An 18,736-nucleotide genomic window follows, 5' to 3' on the forward strand; every position below is an offset into this window, starting at 1 on the left:
CAGAAACAAAAACACACCACAGCTTGCAGAGCCATGAAATGAAGAACATCCATTTACATTTACACACATGTGTGTGCAAGGAAAATGATTATCAAGAAGTCAAAATTTTTATGTAATCTGTGTTCAGATACTTTAATTACATAATATTTTAAATTTCAAACTAGGAAAAGTATTCTATTGAATAAAGTAATAGCATCGTGCCACTTCTTGCCTAAGAATGCTATGGAATGTGTACATTCCTTGTGCCACTATTAATCCATCCTGCACAAAAGCTAACATTAGAACCACATTTTAACACTGGGCAGTGCATTCTGCTCCTTTGCAGAGGCAATGCCAGGGCTCAAATGACTGGGGCAATGGCTTGTGAAAACAGACTTTTAATGAGAATGTTGGGTACCTAGAGAAGAAGAGATGCTGCTAGCTCTGCCTGGGTGTGGGGATGGAGTGTGGGGAGTCCTCCTCTATGCAAGGCCACCTGAAGAACTTAAAACACTCATGTACCTGCTTGCTGACCGCTTTGCTTTTCCATGTGTGTTTTCCCGGAAGACGAGAGAAGCTCTGTGGCAGCAGTGTGCCATTCAGATCACCCATGCTATCCAGTATGTGGTGGAGTTTGCAAAGCGCATAACAGGCTTCATGGAGCTCTGCCAGAATGACCAAATTCTTCTTCTTAAGTCAGGTGGGTAAATACCAGAGGCTTGAGACTGGTTTAGCACCCAGCACCCTAGAAATGTGCTCTCCTGTCTTTTCCTGCAAATCATTTTAATTTTGAAGGAGCCCTAATTTCAGTCTGTTTCGTTAGGTACATTAACCTTTCTGTATTTTTCCACATTAATCATGTTACTGCCTTCTGATCCCCTTCCCTCTACAGTCAGTTGTGGTTATTAAGTACACACACACACATAGCCATTGCAGAAACTGCAGTCTCCAACCTGACATGTGGTGGAAGGAGCCTGCAAATTGAGCTGGTAAAATCAGTCATCTGCCACCCTGTAAAATCCTCACTTGTCGTTAATGAAACAAACGTAGGCTCAGTGGGGCCTGTCTCTGTGGTCATCTTTAATCTTTTTAATGAGACTGCAGAAATACTCTACAGCCAATGCACAGGAGGGAAAGTTCCTGCTGGTGGCCAGTTGGTTTCAGAATAAATGAGAGTGGATTACAGCAATGTGCTCCAGCCATGCTGTCCGTGCATGCCAGGTTTGCATGTGTGTGCATAAAGGCAGGGGAAAAAGGCTTTCGCTTCTTATCAAGAGACTCAGTAATTTCTGTCCTCCAAAAGAATCATTACAAGATTTATCATGACTATGCAGTAACACTGCCAAGGCCAGGAGGACAAAATAGTATGACTGAGTGTACCACAAGAACCACAACTGGTAATTAACTACATTTACCCTGTCATATCAGTTTCTTGCTCCCTCCATGTGTAAAAGGTAGGATGCTGTGTGAGGCAGCTTGTTCAAACTTAAGAACTGCTTCTATTTGAGGAGAGATCTCTTCACTAAGGCTGAAAGCCTGTGTGATCCAGCACTCCATACACAGAAATCACAGAATATTCTGAGTTGGAAGGGATCCACAAGGATCATCGAGTCCAGCTTTTCAGTGAATGGCCCATAGGGGAACCAAAGCCACAACCTTGGTGTTACAAGCACCATGACTGTGTCTCAGTCTGCGACTGGGCTCTGATGATGGGCACAGGTGCAAAGGGAAGTGATACAGAGAGGCAGGGGAACACACCGACAGTTTCCTGGGAAAAGGGGGTTATAGCACAAAAACTGGTAAATGCCAGTGCATCCCTAGGAAACTTTGTGTGACTGGCAAAGCTAACAACACAACTGCACCATCAGGAAAATATTTATTTCACTCTGCTGTTGGAAAACACTGTTAAGCTGTAGCATGTAAAAATATGTCAGGTTTTATTTTCTCTTGCTGTCAATGCTGACCAGGAGTTAGAAAATTAGGACTTTTCTCTCAAAAGCATGTCTGCAGAAGAATCCTCAGATTCAGAGTTTATCTTACAGGAGATCTGGATTTAGTTAAGGGATCTTAAAATTTTTCCTTCCGTTTTTCCAACTGCTTATTTTTGCAGTTAGGAAATAATATGCAAAGATAAGGAGTAAAAAAGAAGCATTCCTTTCTCTATTCAACAACCAATAAAAAAGAGAAAAACAAGAAGTAAAACCTATTTTAGGGGTGCTGTTGACAGCACTTTAATTTTTATTTTCTCTCTAAAAATGCTTTGTGATGTCTCCCTCTCCAGCTGAAATAAGCTGGGATTTTCATATGTCTTAAACAAAGCTGTTTGTTGTTATTTAATAAAAAAAAAGTTTAATTATTAAAAAGGAGTTTCAATAAATGAGTATTTTTCAGGATAAAGTATTTCAAACTAGAATTATTGGCCCAGGATCTAAATTCAGAGTCAGTCCAGGGTGCCAATTTTCTGCAAAGGGTGAAAAAGTCAATCTAAAGAAAAGGTGGTTAGACTGGACCAGAAATGATCCTTTCTATACTCAAAGCAGAGAGAAAGACTTTTTTTCTCTCATTCATAGATGTGTAATCTAGATGTCTTCAAAGAGTGTCTGTCCCTTCTGATGTTTTTAATGACTGATGGCTTCCTAAATATCTTCTTGAGATTTCCTGTACTCTGATGTTAGGCAGTAATATCTGGTACCTTTGCTCTTTTTTTTGTCTCAAAGGCTGCTGGGAAGTGGTTTTGGTGAGAATGTGCCGTGCCTTCAACCCACTTAACAATACTGTTCTGTTTGAAGGAAAGTATGGAGGGATGCAAATGTTTAAAGCTTTGGGTATGTTGCACTTCTTTTTTTCAATGAATTGCATCGAGCCACATAGCAATAGATTTGTCATTGAGTGAATTGTGATTCACAATGGAAATCTCCAGTAAATGCAGAATCCCCAAGTCTCCAAATGTCTAGGCTGGAACAGAAAAATAAAAAAATGGTGACTCCATTAGGTGCTAGCAGTGATCGGTGTTTTTCTGTAATAAAAAAACCAGCAAGAGGTTTTTTTCAAATAGATTTCTTGCCATCTTGCCATGGTTTTGATAAACCATGAGTTTATGGCAGGAGCTAAGCTGTTTATCTTTACTGTTCAGTTATACTTGATGTATCAAATCCCTCCCACTAATGTTGTCCTGAAGAAGGCAATTTTAGCCCCAGCAATGAGGAGACTAAAATAATGAACTGGTATGAAATATAGATAAGGACTTGCTTAAAATATGGTTTTGCCTAAAACTTTTAAGTAAGTGCATTTAGAATCATTTATTGAAAAAATTACTTTGTTTCTCAACATGTTGTTGAGTGCAATCTGAAGTGTTAGTAGTGAAATGTTTGTGTTTTGCACATCCATCAGACTGATATTATCAGAAATTGATTCAGGACCAAAGTCAAAGAGAGATATTTCCTTCAAATGTATATATTTATCATATAGATACATATTTTTGCTAGTGTGCATCATAAATATAATACTTCTTGACAAGTTTAAACCATTTATGAATGCATATTGGTTGATTTATATTTATCTTTATGATGTTTTTTCAAATTTTATTAAATATTTATTCTGTTAATTGGTAAAATTACATATAAAGGGTTTTTAGGGCTGGTTCTTCCTCCTCCTTAGATTTAATATCTGTTTAGAGATAGCAATTCTTTCCTCATTGAGAAAAGAGTACGCTCGTCTAAGATGTCGGTGCACTTCTTGTATTTGACCCTAACTCTTGATGATTTTTGACTTTAATGTACATTTTAGTGCCATTTTCAGGTTAGGTGGAATTTTAATAGTTTATGAAAAGCACTTGCTTTGGCAGTACAGAAATTCAGTCACAACTTTTTCTGACACCAAAACAATCCCTGCAGGTTTAAGAGCTGATTTCTAGCATTGGTTTTGTCCCCTTCGGTCTGCAGGTTCTGATGATCTGGTAAATGAAGCATTTGACTTTGCAAAGAATTTATGTTCCTTACAGCTGACTGAGGAGGAGATTGCCTTGTTTTCATCTGCTGTTCTGATTTCACCAGGTAATTTTTCATTCCAAACACCACACTGATTTTTTCTTCCTCTTTATCCACCTCTAGTTCTACATACTTAAATAGCTGTTTAAGCTGTATCAAATAACGTTAAGCATGTATTAAGCAGTGGAAGAATACCTGAATTACCCAAGTATACCATCAGGAATTACATATACTGGAAGTAGATTCAAAGTGTAACAGACATGGATCGGGTTTGTGTGGACAAGGAGTGCAGGCTGGCCTTTCTCCAGACCACATGAAGAGAAGCATGTTACTCAACAGGTGCATGTTCCTCCTAGGTTTTTCAGGGAGCACAAAATTCACCACCCTGAGTAGGTTATATAGTCCATAACTATGATGCGCTTTTTCTTGGGAATGAGAACATAAGCAGTAAAAACTAGTATGCAGTCCTGTCTGAACTTAGTTCCAGGTGAGAGGTAGTGATTGGAAGTGCAACATGCTCTTTTTCATGTATTCATATATCATAACTCTGCACAGGCAAGCATGCATTTAAGTGAGTGATGCCTGGCTGACCCCAGAGGAGACTTCCATGATTAGGTTGACTGAGAAGGTGGAGCTAGTATACAAACTCACAGTTTAGTGTGGGATTTTTAAATATGCCTCAGAGAATGTAGACACACAGTTTCATCTAAGGGTAACCTCTTGAAAAGCCGTACAAAAAAATCCACTATGAATTATTTTTCCATCTTTTTCTGCTGAAGGCTTCTAGGTCACTTTACACTTTTGCACATCTGTGGTAGAGATTATGTTAGTCAGAATTAGACTGTCACAGATGGTGTCAATATTCATTCTCATCATTAATAACACCTATGGAAAGGACTCTACTACTTTTATTTTGACTTTGAGCAGTTCTTAACATCATCTGCTCGGAGGTGAAATAGTTGAGCCAGTGACTCTTCATGGTGTTAGGCCAAATACTGCAACTACAACCCTCCAAACATCATCAGTTTCCACCTCAGAGGTGTCTCAACTGTGTACAGGGGTGAGAGCTGCCTCTGCACTACCCCCCAGATGTCCTGACTTTCTCTGGGACAGGGGATTTGGAATGTCCCAATGGGTCTCTGCGCATCATTCCTCCCTCAATCTGAAAAGACCAAAGATGGGAGGGTGGCAGAGGGTGCTAGCTCCTGGAAAAAATTAGATGGAATCAAAACACTGATTAATTTCTGCAGTTCTGCATATGTCCCTTTAGTTTGCAAGCAAGAGGATACATGCAGTGTCTCCTGTTCCATTAAAAAAATTTTTTTAAAAGGAACAAAAGGTTTTGGTGCACACAAGCTGCTTATTTCTGTAGTCTGTGAGCATGTGTAACTAGTCATAAGACACAACAAGAAAGAAATGATGGGCTGCAGCAGCATGTGCATGAGTGAAAGCAATCTTTCTTCCATAAAAAACCTCTACGTTTGGATTGTGTAAATAACTCCTATTTCAGCTGAGCTGCTACGTTGAGACAGAGAAAATAGTTCAGAATGAACTGATATTGAAATGTGCCATTTATTTTCTTACAAAAACAATAACAGTAAACAATAGAGAAAGAAATATTTTCTTCCACACTTGATGTTCTGGTTCCTTCACAATAAAGAGTTTCAGCATGGCAACGAATGTAAAAATTTAAAAATAAAGCACTGCTTCACAGAAGTGCCTGCACCAGTCCTTTCATCGATTAATACAAGCTTACAGAGATCCACTAGGAAGTACTCATATTCCAGTTTCTTTTCTGCAGAAGTCACCACCTGAAAGGTGATTCATGCAGCCTTGCTCTGTTTAGGCAGCTTACACAAACCAGAGCAGTCCACTGGGAGTAGAGGCACCTAAGAATATCCATGAGTACCATCCATCAGTAGTTTTGCAAAGGTTGCAACGGCCGGTGTCACCTCCATTTTCCATCTAATTCAGAGGACAAATCCAGATTTTCCATTTAATGGTGGACATAACCCCACTGCTTGAAGGTGATTCTCTAACTTGATTTCTGCTTTCAAAAGCTGAAACGTTGTACAAATCCTGTAAAGGTTGCAGAGCCATCTCTGCCTGCAAACATGCAAAAGAGCCATGTGGCAAGACAGGAACATGGCTTCCCACATGTGCCAGTCTGTCTCCTGAAAGTCTGACTTACCATGGTTCTTCTTTCCATCTTCCTTTTTGCAGAAGCAGATCTTGTCTGTTTCTGGGCTGTCTCTCATCTTCTTTCCTACACTATTCTCTAGCCTAGTGGACTGTACTCTTTGAAGATATACAAGTTCAAAACCCAAGAGGAAAAGTACAGTATTGAATCACTGCTTCTTATATCCTTTATAGGTAGTAACTGATCTATTGACTTTTCCCTGCACTTCTGTGTATATAGCTAGACTTACCTGTGAAATCCTAGCCAAATTTACAGACAGTGTTCAGGTGGTAGAAACCACACTTTGGCAGACAAACTCAGCATCCATTACAAAAGTTTTACCTAGCTCTTGTCATGAATTTAAGAACTCTTGTGTAATATACAGCATGCTTCATGACAGGTGAGTGATAAACCTGTCCTTCAACTGCCTCAGTCTATTTTTAAGCTTATTCTTGTGACAGAAAGGTAAACCTTTAGGGACTGGTCTCTATGATGAAATCCTTCTAGCCCAAGTCTACCCCAATAGGCATTAATTTAACACTATTGAAAGACCAGGTTTTACAATAACATAAAGTTTGGCACCTAACCTGTGAAGTCTAAACATTACTGTGTGCTTGTTGTGTGGAAAGTGCATGTGTTCTCAGCTAATTCAGTTTCTACGGCCACTGATGGCACAGGATCCTTTGGCTTACCTTCTGGGAACACGATTCTCTAATATTTGCAAAATATATTTTCTTTTCCTGATCATCTGTTAAGTAGTTGAGGTTTGTTTGTGTCTCTTTCCACAGTACTTGACTCTTTTTTCATACACCCCTCCCCAGAGACAGTGAGACAAATGCCAGAATTCTGCTACTCCTGTGATGAAATGTTGTTCAGTTCCAGCCTGTGTAGCATGTGCTCACTGAAGCGGTTAACTTAAATAATTTCTATGCTTATTTTAGTGATGGGTGAAAAAAAAGCGAAAGGGTATTTTCCCGAACTTCTCAATTTGTACATGAAAATTCATGCCTGTGATAAAATAAATTTCCTTATTTCCCATATGAAAGCTCAAATCTATACCCAAGAATTGGTCTGAGGAGGAAATTGAAGGAGAAAATTGAAGGAGGGAAAAAACAGTTTGCAGCTTGGGAAAACAGAAGGTTCAATGGTGCTGCAAGCACACGTGGGTTTGGATTGTCTTGGGCTCTGCTACCTCTCTGTGTGTGTGTCTCCAGAGCTATGACTTGTGAGAATATAGATCTTAAGGACACCCTCCTGCCCCTGGGGTTTGAGTCCAGTAGAAGCCATATAGGCTTTAAAACAGCTGTGTCTGTTGCTGTTATTCTTCCAGATAATCTTACATTTTGTGTTGTTTAAAAAGAGAACATTTTTAAATAATGATAAATTTACACTTTGCAATTATTTTGAATTATTAAAGAAATTATTTTGAAGAAAGCCATTTCTTTTTATTTAGAATACATTTTGTCTCAAAATGTTAGCCTAATAAATAATGAGATATATTATATTTTGATGTTTAATTATATTCTTATTTGCAAAGAACTATTTTGCTCAGTAAGTTTATTTATGTATTAACACACTGAGATAACATGACATGTTTATCACGTAGCCAGTTTGAAATTAGAAGAACACTGATTGTACCAACAGAGAATAATAAAATGGTTGAGCCATGTTTCACTTCTATTTCCATCTTTATGCCTAACATGCTGTTTTAAACAGAGATGCAGGGCCAACACTGTGTTCCTGTATGTTTTGTATGTGTTAATGAAGTGCTCAGGTGATCCTTTAATGGTTTAAGACACTTTGCCTCTGAACCATGTCTTTAATTACCATGCAGTCTTTCCTCATGAGAAGTATGATTCCTGTGAATACTTGCCAGCACAGTACCCTGTGTGCACCATGAGCACGCCCCACATCTGTGCATTCTCTACCTTTTGTTTTCCTTTTTCTCAGATCGAGCCTGGTTAATAGAGCCAAGGAAGGTCCAGAAGCTTCAGGAGAAGATTTACTTTGCACTTCAACATGTTATCCAGAAGAACCACCTCGACGAGGAGACGTTGACAAAAGTAAGTTCTTAAAACTAAATGCCAAGCACTCCCTCAAGCATGACTGTTCTCTTCCTGCAGGAGTTTCCCTATGTATTGCCATATTAATGTAAGCTAAAAGTAACACACTATGTGCTTGCCATGTGTAGAAGATAAGCTTGTTTGACTCTTGTCCCTGTTTCCTTTTACTCCATTTTTCGTTCAGTATACCCAATAATTTTGATTTATACCCTGTAAAGAATGAAACTGCCTTAAAAAAGTACTCATTAAGGCTGTTTTTTGTTAAATGCATTTTTGGCCCTTGGCTAAAACTTCGGGGGCAGCTGTCTTTTTAGGCTCTTATGGTAAGAACAATGTCTGGTCCTTTGGATGGGTTTTGATGAAGCTTAGACTATAATTTTCAGTTATTCAGCAAGATACTAACATAGTTGGAAAGTGTAATTTATACAAAAATTTGCTTCCACCTATTTCCTTTTTTTTTTTTTGTTTCAATGTCTTACAGTTAATAGCCAAGATACCAACAATTACTGCACTTTGCAACTTGCACGGAGAGAAACTGCAGGTATTTAAGCAGTCTCATCCAGACATAGTGAACACACTGTTTCCTCCATTATACAAGGAGCTTTTCAATCCAGACTCAACCACTGGCTGCAAGTGAAGGGGATAATAGAATTTTCACGTAGTCATGGAATGCATCACTAGTAAGACAAAAAGAAATGTTTTCATGAAGAAATTATTAAAAATGTCACTACTGCAACACTAGGAATGTCCTGCACTTAATAGAATTATTTTTCACCGCTACAGTTTGAAGAATGTAAATATGCAACTCTGAGTGGGGATGTCTTTTTTCTCTTTTGTTTACTTTTTTTTTTTCTCATTTTTGAACTGACAATGAACATACAAATATAGGACACTGGGTGTTACCTTTTTTTTTAATTTACTTTTATTGGGGTATGTTTTGGGAGACAACTGTTCCTAGAATTTTATTGTAGATATACATGATAATAGAGCAGTACTTTGCAGTATTACTCTTGCTGTTTATTGTTAAAATATAATTTAAGAAAATTCCACTTATTAGACTGCCTAGTTCTATGTTTTTAGATAGTTTAATGCATGTGGAAATTTGTAGCTGTCTCGGAAATTATGGTGCATATATGGAAGACACACACTCATATATATATACATACATATACATACATGTATGTATGTATGTATATATGTATGTATGTATTATATGCATACATGCTGTAACTTAAAATCACATGCCTACATTTAACGGATGCTCAACCCAGCTGTCATATATTTCTTACTCTCCAAGTAATGTAGTAGAATTACTTTAAGATTTGCTTGATTTGCAAAGCAGTCAAGATTTGCTTTGACAGAGTTAAATTGTCAGCTGTCAGTGTGTAATGACAGGATCACTTCTGAGATGCGTGTAATGTAGTGCATGTGTGCTGTGTGTAAATCAAAAATCAGGAATGTATCAGTGGTGCAAAAGCCTTGTCTGGATGGTTTTAGTGAAAAGAGGAATAGAATTGGGTTTGGGTTTTTTTTTTCTCACTGTTACAGGGATAGAACATATATAAAAGTGAATATAGTAGGACCTGATCTCAGTAAAATATCTGAAACATGGAGTAAAAATGCAGACAATCCCATATGTACATTTTTCGGATTCCACACATGATTTTGTTTTACATAGACACTGCCTTGAAAAGTAGCTTCAAGTCTTGGTTTGTTTTTTGCTGAACTCATTAGAAAGATAGGCAGCAAACTCAGTGAAAACCATAGCAAGCCTAAAATGTATCTCTGAAGAGGAAGGAAAGGAGTGAAGGAGGAGGAAAGTCAAAAGTGAGTGAAGTCCATGGCTACGAAGGACAGTATAATTGTCACTGTTTCTGACAGTCATCATCTAGATGGGACTGCTGGTTTCCATTACGTACATACATCTGTGTATGTTTTAAACACATGCATATATGTATGTTTATCTGTATGTATATAACTGTATATATATATGCATATATAGGATTTATTTTAGATGCATTTCAGGAGTGGAGCAAAGGATTGGAGCTTTCTTTTCTTTTTGTCTGTCTCTGAATTGACTCTATGTGCATTTGTTTGCAAAACCAAAGGCAAACACAGAGGGGAGTGGAAGGCTGCCATGGACTTAATCTTATAGATTAGGTTTAATCAGCAGTCATTAATAATGTATCTGCATTCTGCTAGTGTTACAAAACACAGACGTTTTAGCTATGAAAGAGGGATTCTGTTTCCACTACATCTCTCTTTACCATCACTTTTACCCATTGTGAACTTTTCCAGAGAAGTCTCCTCCTGGGATGCCAGCAGAGGGCATAGAGTGGAAATAAGAAGCAGGCAGTAGAGAAGAAGGGAAGTGAAGGCAGGATCACAAGCAGATCCGTTTCTTTATTTCAAACCATGCAGAAGCCAGTGCAGTCTGAGGCAAGGCAAGGGGAGGCATGCTGGCAGGGAGGCCAAAGGACCTGCCTGTTTGCCGGGCTCATGGAGAGGCAGTGCCATAGGGAGCCCATAAGGACACAGGTGGGCCCTACGGTGGGTGAAGAAACTGGGTCTCTTGTGGATAACTTAATGCCTTGTGCAGCTCTGGTCTCAAGCTTCTCTTTTCTGCATGAGCAAATAATTCATGGGCTATTTCAAGTACTTTTTGGAGCTCTCCCTTGACTTCCATCAGTCAGTTTGCAAGTTTGCATACATATTTTGTGGTAGAATTGAGTCTAGAGAATATCACTATTTATTTGTTCTGTTTTAGCAATGCCAGAACCAGGTACAAGAGTAGTTACAAACTCCCAGCTAATAAATGTTTCTGTGTAGGTACATTACAACTTAGAAAAAAGAAAAAAATCTGCCCATCAAATTTAGTTGTGCCGAGAATTTTGTTGCAAATGTAACATACTCTTCAAAATTGCTTAATCCTATAGAACAGCGATTACTGAAGTACCTTTTTTTGCTCCAAATTCAGAGCACATTTCTCAAGTGATTACATTAAAATGTCTTCAATTAACATAATAAAGCATTGCTCTTGATGCTTCTTTATACCACTCTAAGACTGACATTTCTTTATAAGGTGATTTACCTATTTGCAGCCCTTCTTGCATGGCAAATCCAAGAAAAATATCTCAAATTTCAATATTTCTATATCAAAAAAACTTAATGTCTACATACTGTTTGTGCAGATTTATCGGGGAAAAAATGAGTCAAACTGAACTCTTGAAGTGCTCAGTTTTAATTGCAGGGGATTCATGTTTTCGTTGTCTTTCCCAACACGAGAATACACACATATTGTTTGAAATATTTTGTAAATCCATTTTCAGTATATCAAAAGCATATATTCAGCCAGCCCATAGAAATACAGATGAAGTGATAAATACTACTGTTCATAGTGCTGCATAATAAAGAGGTTCATCATGTTTATAAATAGTCCTTTACAATTATGTGTTACATCTTGAAAATGTTGCTTCTTCTCAAATAAGCTAATCGCTCCTTGGGATTTTTGAAGTACTTCTCAGGCAAGATAGCTAAATGGAAATCACCAGTGAAAAACACACTAATCATTATCTGCAGGGCTTTTAATCCTTAAAGCACTGTTCTTATATCACTACAATATCATGACCTTTCCAATCAGTAGTGATTACCATCACATTTTAAAGATGTGGAAATGAAAGAAAAAAGGTTAAGTGACTTGTCAGAGACCACAAAGGTAGCAATAACCAGTTTAGAAATAAAAATTGATTCTTGCCTTTTGTCCTAAAACTTCTAATACTCTGGCATACAAGATCTTCATTGCCATTGATAGGCAATAACCTCTACCAAGAATTTCAAATATTGCCAAACAAATTTTTGTTACAATTCATACAAAATTTGAGCAAATAGCATTGTTGTTTATTTGGAAAATGAAAATTCATTTTCAAACATTATTTATTTATGGAGCTGTGCTGTGGTAACTGCAATTATATTTTATTTAATTTTCTGTCATTTGGAATTGGCCACACAGGTATAATACCTCTTTTGCCCTTCATTGACTGTGTGTAGAACAACACATAATGATCACATGCTACAGGCTGAATTTTTGTGATTGGTTTCACCCACATAGTCATTTACACTCAAAATTTCAAATTCTTGATATTGGATTTCACATGTTCAAGTTATCCATAGACTTTAAAGGAAAAAATAGCATGAATTTTAGTAAATAATTTTGTAATTCACAGTATTAGTTCTTCATTTTAATTTGTTTTGGCTTTCAGTAGTTCACAGTAGAACCTGAAGCTTTTCAATTAGTCTCTAAAACTAGAATTTGTCACATCATCTTTCTGTAATAACTGAATAATAATATGTTTGTTGACTTTTTTAGTGACAAGCTTTTCAAATGAGACACTTTTTTTTTAATGATTGATTAACCTGGGACCTATAACAAAAGGATATTTAAAGCATATATTTAAAGCACATATTGAATCTACTACTTCTAGCATTGCTCTCTGATAATTCAACCATATTATGCTAAATTACCCTTGGCATTGAGGAAGCAGATGTACAGTGTTCATTATACTATCACAAAGACTTTATTTTGCTGTAAATATCACTCTTACCTGCTCTTTTTATAAAGACTTAATTCCAAGATTCATATTTCCTTCTAAAGGAAATTGCTAGAAAAGAAGCATAGTAGTAGAAGGCTCCTCAGTTGAGCAGACTTGTTTCCAAAAGCAGTATATGTTTATTGATTGGCTTGTAATAGGCAGCATTAAGGAATTGATTGTGGAAGTTGTCAGACACTTAGTTCTAACCGGAGTCACTAAAAATTGAGGCATTTCAGCACCACATGGAAGGTGCTCAACACATCACAAGATTGGAGGCCCTTGGCGTTAAGAGGTCCCCCTTGAGCTTTGTTGAGCAGAAGACAGATGTTATCCTCATAAGTGCTTTGTCTTCATGCTTTGTGTTGTTCCTTTCAGCTCAGTTTCACAGGGGTCAGTTTGTTTTCCTGTTGCACCTTGGGCACCAAAGCTGTTTCGATACCTGTGCCAGGTTATGGTGCTGAGGTGGAGCAGCTACCAGAGCTGCCCATGAAGATGAGCTTTATTGTGTGATTTTCTTTGTTCAGTTCCACATCGGCAGCTTGCACGCGGGTGTGGTTCCCTTTGGGACAGTTTGCAAGGACTTCCGCTGTAACAGCTTCTACACAAAGAGGATGCAAAGCTGCTCCTGTATTCTAGCCTCTCTGTGTCCCACCTCCAGGCTGTTCAAGCTTCTGTAAGATCACAGGAGTCTCACAAATGAGTCAGGCAGCTTAGTTACAGATGTGCAGCTGATGGCTCCTTTCCCTGTTGACTTTTTTACCCCTCTGAAGCTGTGCTTCAAAGGTCATTTTAAAGATATTCAGGCTTCCCCACTCCTCCTCCCTCCTGACTCTGCATTGATTGTGCTCTTTCCAAAATAGCTACAGTCCAGCCTGGAAGGTGGTTCCTGTTTTCAGTCATTGTCTTTTGGACATCCCAGGAATATAGCACCTAAGATCAAACTGAAACATGGAAGATTTTTTTTTTGTCCAGTTCATTATGTCTAAGGATGTATGAAATGGAACCTTGAGACAGAACAGCTTGCTTTTCCCTGGCCATAAAATAGTAGTGTATTTATACCTACCAGCCTGTCCCAGCACCTTCTGCCTCCTCTCTAGAAACTAAATCTCTGACATCCATTAGGAACAGTGTGTTGGAGGCCCCGTCCTCTTCTTTACTCTTTAAGTTTCACGCTTCGTAAATGACAATCACTGCTTGATGCAAATGTTGCACTCTATGCCACTCAGGGATGTTTCATTAATAAAAATAACTCTATAAATATAACAGTGATAATACAGAAGAGAATGTTAGAGGCTTTGAAGGGCATGGGTTGAGCTGCCCAAGTGAACATGACCCAGACAAGGCTTTCAAGCCAATGATTAGAAGTAACATTGGTATAAACTGAATTCACTGTCAGCATTTCCTCAGCTTGATCTGACTTTGCCTGTTGTTTCACAGTCAGTGGAGTCCAATTGACCCATCAGTTCATGATGTTAAGGTCCTTTTGGGAATGAAATGCAAGCGAGCTTTGTACAAATTACTGAATTTAGACAACTGACAAAGTTTGGAAGTACTCAGTTTATGTACCATTAATGTGAGCTTATATTCAGACTTGCTGCAGGCATGTAAGAGGAAAGGTTAAGACATGGAATAAGCGATAGTATGTCAGCAGTGACAAGAGCACCAAGCTATGGCATGGAGAAGTGACTGTGAAGAGCAAATAGACATGAGCAAGTGGCTAACAGCTACCGTTTTCTCTCAGGGATGCACAGAATTATAGCTAGCCCACAACTCTGTAGCAATACTTCTCCATGGCATGATAAGTCCCTTTCTCACATCAAGAAAACATTGCCCCATTTTATACTGTGCTAGTGAAAAGTACTCCCATTTCCAAGAGTTTTGAAGTGTGCTTATCCCTAGCTTTACACCACATATTTTCTATCATTACAAAAACACACACAGAAGGATAAATTGCGGTGGGTTATACTGCCAGTCATTAAGTTAATTCCATGTCTTCAACCAAGAGGTTCTCCTCAGCTCTGAATGTGATCATTGCTTCTATTGTCACAGTGAATATATGTATTTTTTAATTCCATTCTCTGAATTCCCTCCACCTAGAAGACTGATGGACAGCTTCAGGAGGTGGAGAAGCCAGTCTCCCTATGCATCAAGATTTTCACAATCATATTCTTTGCCAACCGTTCTGTTGCAATTTTTATTTTAATCTTACAGGTTGCTAGGAGCCATGTCCAAGTGACTGAAGGTCTTGTTAGCGTGATTAAAAAGTTCCGTTTTGTGGTCAGAGGACCTTGCCTCTCCTTCCTTTTCCTTTTACTCCTAGCTCCTAGTGAATGAGGCTTGGAGTGGTAAATGATTCATCTTCATTCTTTCTCAAATTTTATCCGTACTTGTGGCCTGCAAGGGAGGCTCCATGCAGATGGTAGGAAGCAACCTCCTTCCTTCTCTTCCTTCATGATCTCACTTAGCTGTGTTGTCCCTGCATGCATTGTCCCTGCATGTGTTGTCCCTGCATGTGTTGTCCCTGCATGACTGTGTGACAGTGAGCCCAACACCTCAGTAATTTACCATCCCAGAAGTTGTTTGCAGCTATAAAAGCCACTTGTGTATACAGTCTGCAGACAAAAGTCATTGTGAAAAGAAGAGGCCTAAAACTTCTACTGTGGTAGCTCATAGATCAGTAACTCTCTTAAAAGGGCAGGCTGAATGTCCAATGAGGTGGCGGCTGCGTCCGTGTCCTCCAAATGACTCTTGCATTGCATTTCTGTTGAGAGGATAAGGCAATGAACAAAATGCTCTGGGAAAGGAGAGGTATTCCTGGGTGTTACTGCAGGCAGTGAGGATAATACTGCTCACAGTGAGTTCAGTAACATGATGTACTACATTTGCATAATTTCATCATCCTCACAATTCAAGCACAGCACATAGGGAAAGTGAAAGAAAACATCATTTGATATAGCAGCAATAAGTAAATTATAAGTGTTTCTTTGTAACTGTACTTGCAGAAATTGTTTGCTTTGCACGTGGTCTTCTGTACAACAGCATAAAAGATCCAATTAATGTAGATATCACAGTGATTTTGCATATTTTTTTGATTTGTTGGATATAGCTGCTAATTCATGAATGAAGATACTGCTGTTGAGAAAATTTTTTGTGCTACAAGAAAATGCTGAGGTCCTTGTTTATGACTATACATTGACAGCAGTAAAGTATGTTTATTATCAGACTCTGTCTGGAGAGAATTTAAAAAAATGGCTCCTAGTTTTCAATATTAGGAACACATTGGCCCCTTATTTGGGCAACAAGAATGCAACTGCATTGAAACACAAGCAGGAGCAGATGGTTAGCCACCAAGAAAAGGAAAGAACAGGCTTTACCTTGACGACTGTTTCAGATAAAACCAGCTTTTTTAAAAAAAAAAAAAAAAAAGCACTTGTACTTGTCTTGATTAGACACGCAGCTTAATAAGTCAAAGTAACTACATTAGGCTGTTGACTTTGGGGATTCAGATTCAGATGCACTACATTTGTGGTTTTTTTAATGTGTCACTTCAATGTCAGAATCAGGCAAAAAAGGTGTTTTGTTGTTAGTAAAAAAAGCTAATAATCATTTAACCCTACAGAGTGTGGACCACACATTCTCTTGCAGTATATGGGGATTTATTCGTGCACTTATTTTTAAAAAGCCACTGAGTAGCATAGCCAGTGAACTAGCCATGATAGTCTTTGCCTCTTGTGTGACCTCTAGTACACTATGGGGAGCGGCTCTGTGATTGTACTTGTGGCAACAAATAAAGCACAACTGAACTCTAAGCTGTTATCAACACTCAGCTAAATCAAATACATTGGGTATTTTGAGATTTACACAAATAGCTATGAGATAATTCCCATGTTAAACTAATTACTTCAGTTGTAATGAATGGATGATATAAATAATATAGGAAACATAATAGCAACAAAATCCCTTATTTTACAGCTGCATTCTCTGCCTCATTTGATTAACACTAAAGAAGTTACTTAAAAACTAAACAAACAAAACAAGAAGAAAGAAACCTGAGTATGTATTGTAGAAATGTAGAAGACAAATAAAATATTTTTTCATATGTAATTACTTTTAATATATGCTTGTGGAAGGTCCAATACTATGTATGCTGTCTCTGTAATTTTTGCTGTAAATAACTTGGGACAGTGAATACACTGATTTTTTCTATGTCTCTGTTTAAACATAAGACTTTGTAATGGTTTTTTTTTAAAGAGGAAAAACATCAAAGAGCAAATTATGTACTTGCTTCCTGTAAGGGTAATGTACTCTTCAGTTTTTATGGAAACTGATTGTAATAGATAAAGCCTTTTGACCAGCCGTTGATATTTAGTGTATGCTTCTGTTCGTAACTGGGAAAAAAAAATGTGGGATTGTCAGTGGAACATGATCCCAACAAGTCTGTACAGTGAGTACTATAATAATTCCTGCAGACTGCATTTGACTAATATGATTTGAAGAAAAGTCATTCAAGCAATTAATGCTTCCTTAAAGCATATGGCTTTTATGAATTCTTCTGACATGACTTATATTAATAGAAACATTTCTCTCTTTCCAATGAGCAAAATATTTTTGTATGCCTTTAATTTCTTCTTCAAATTTGAGGTCAGGTCACTCATTAGCTGTAATCTGAAGCCATAACTGATCTTCACCAAATGCACATTTTAGAGATCATAATGGGAAAAAGAAACTATGTCCAGTTTGTCAACAGCTGTAATGTAATACAGGCAGGAGCATAAATAATGAGCTGAATATTTAGATGCTTTTCTGGCATCCAAATGTGACTTTAATGGCTAGTATTTTGTGATTACCAATTTATAAAAAAAAAAAAAAAAACATAATTAAGATAGATATTTAGATTTAAATGAAGCTTTCTAATATTTTTGAAATATCCCTGAAAATGCTTTTAGGATTATGAGAAGAAATGATTTTTCATATACTTCCCACTTTCAAATATCTAATGTTTTTATCCTATTTCCAGTTCATTTTGTTAGAGTGAAATGAGATGTTAAAACCCAGGATCCAAGCCCTGAGATATTTGGTGCTTGGCTGTAGTTATATTGTTGTAAATCAATTTAATTTGAATTTTAAGAGTGTGTTGTTTTTTATTTGGTAAGCATGTTTACCACTGTTGGTAACACACAAGAGTTGCACTGCCTGTCAAGAAGTATGATAATAAACAATCTAATAAAATAATGAGTAACACTCAAAATTAATCACTCTCAAAAGAGAAATAAAAATTCCTTTCTAAAATCAAATGCCTCATAGAGTCAACAGTGATTTTTTTTTTTGTAAGCTTAACTGTGTAATAACTGTGATGTATCTTAACTGGCTTGTAGATGCAAAAAGCAGAACTGCAAATGAATCATGACACACTGGGTAAAAATCTGGCTCCATTGAAACCAGCAGCAAACCCTTCACTGATTTCAACTGTGCCAGGAGTTCATCCAGCATTTTTACATCTGTAATTCTCTTCTGATCTTTCTCCCTTGTTTAATATAATTGACCTAATTTATGTGTATGTGAGTAAAAAGACAGCCTGATTCATTTAGAAAGTGACCACTGAGGATTTTTTTATCATGAATCTTGTAGGACCAGCATCCTTGTTAAATGAAGAGGTTCTATATTACTTTAGAATGTAATAGATTTTTGTCTTATTTTATGACCTGTAAATTATTAGTTAAACACTGTTAGCGTTTCATAATAATGCACACATGATTTTTGAATGTTTTCTGTAAATGACAATCAATGTTGATGAAGTTCCTTTCTTTAATGCAAAATTAAAAAAAAAAACCTATAAGAAAATAAATTCTGTTGTGGGTTTTGGTTTGGGCTTTTTTTTTTTTTTCTGTCCCTTTAAATTCCCTGTATCTGTCAGTACAGCGTGTGCATTTTCAGAAGAGA

General features: G+C 37.4%; 1 protein-coding gene across 1 annotated transcript in view; it reads left to right on the top strand.

The window, feature by feature from the left end:
• RORB (RAR related orphan receptor B) overlaps nt 1-18,090 on the top strand; it is a 50,597-nt gene extending 32,507 nt beyond the window's left edge. The window contains exons 6-10 of the mRNA XM_008634572.2: nt 547-679; nt 2,697-2,804; nt 3,921-4,031; nt 8,095-8,207; nt 8,689-18,090. Of these exons, the coding sequence (XP_008632794.1) occupies nt 547-679; nt 2,697-2,804; nt 3,921-4,031; nt 8,095-8,207; nt 8,689-8,844 (621 nt within the window). The 3' untranslated portion in view covers nt 8,845-18,090. The remainder of the gene's footprint in view (nt 1-546; nt 680-2,696; nt 2,805-3,920; nt 4,032-8,094; nt 8,208-8,688) is intronic.
• The last annotated feature ends 646 nt before the right edge of the window (nt 18,091-18,736 follow it).

This window comes from Corvus brachyrhynchos, unplaced genomic scaffold, assembly GCF_000691975.1.
Source record: "Corvus brachyrhynchos isolate BGI_N302 unplaced genomic scaffold, ASM69197v1 scaffold22, whole genome shotgun sequence".
Classification (NCBI taxonomy): Eukaryota; Metazoa; Chordata; class Aves; order Passeriformes; family Corvidae; genus Corvus; species Corvus brachyrhynchos.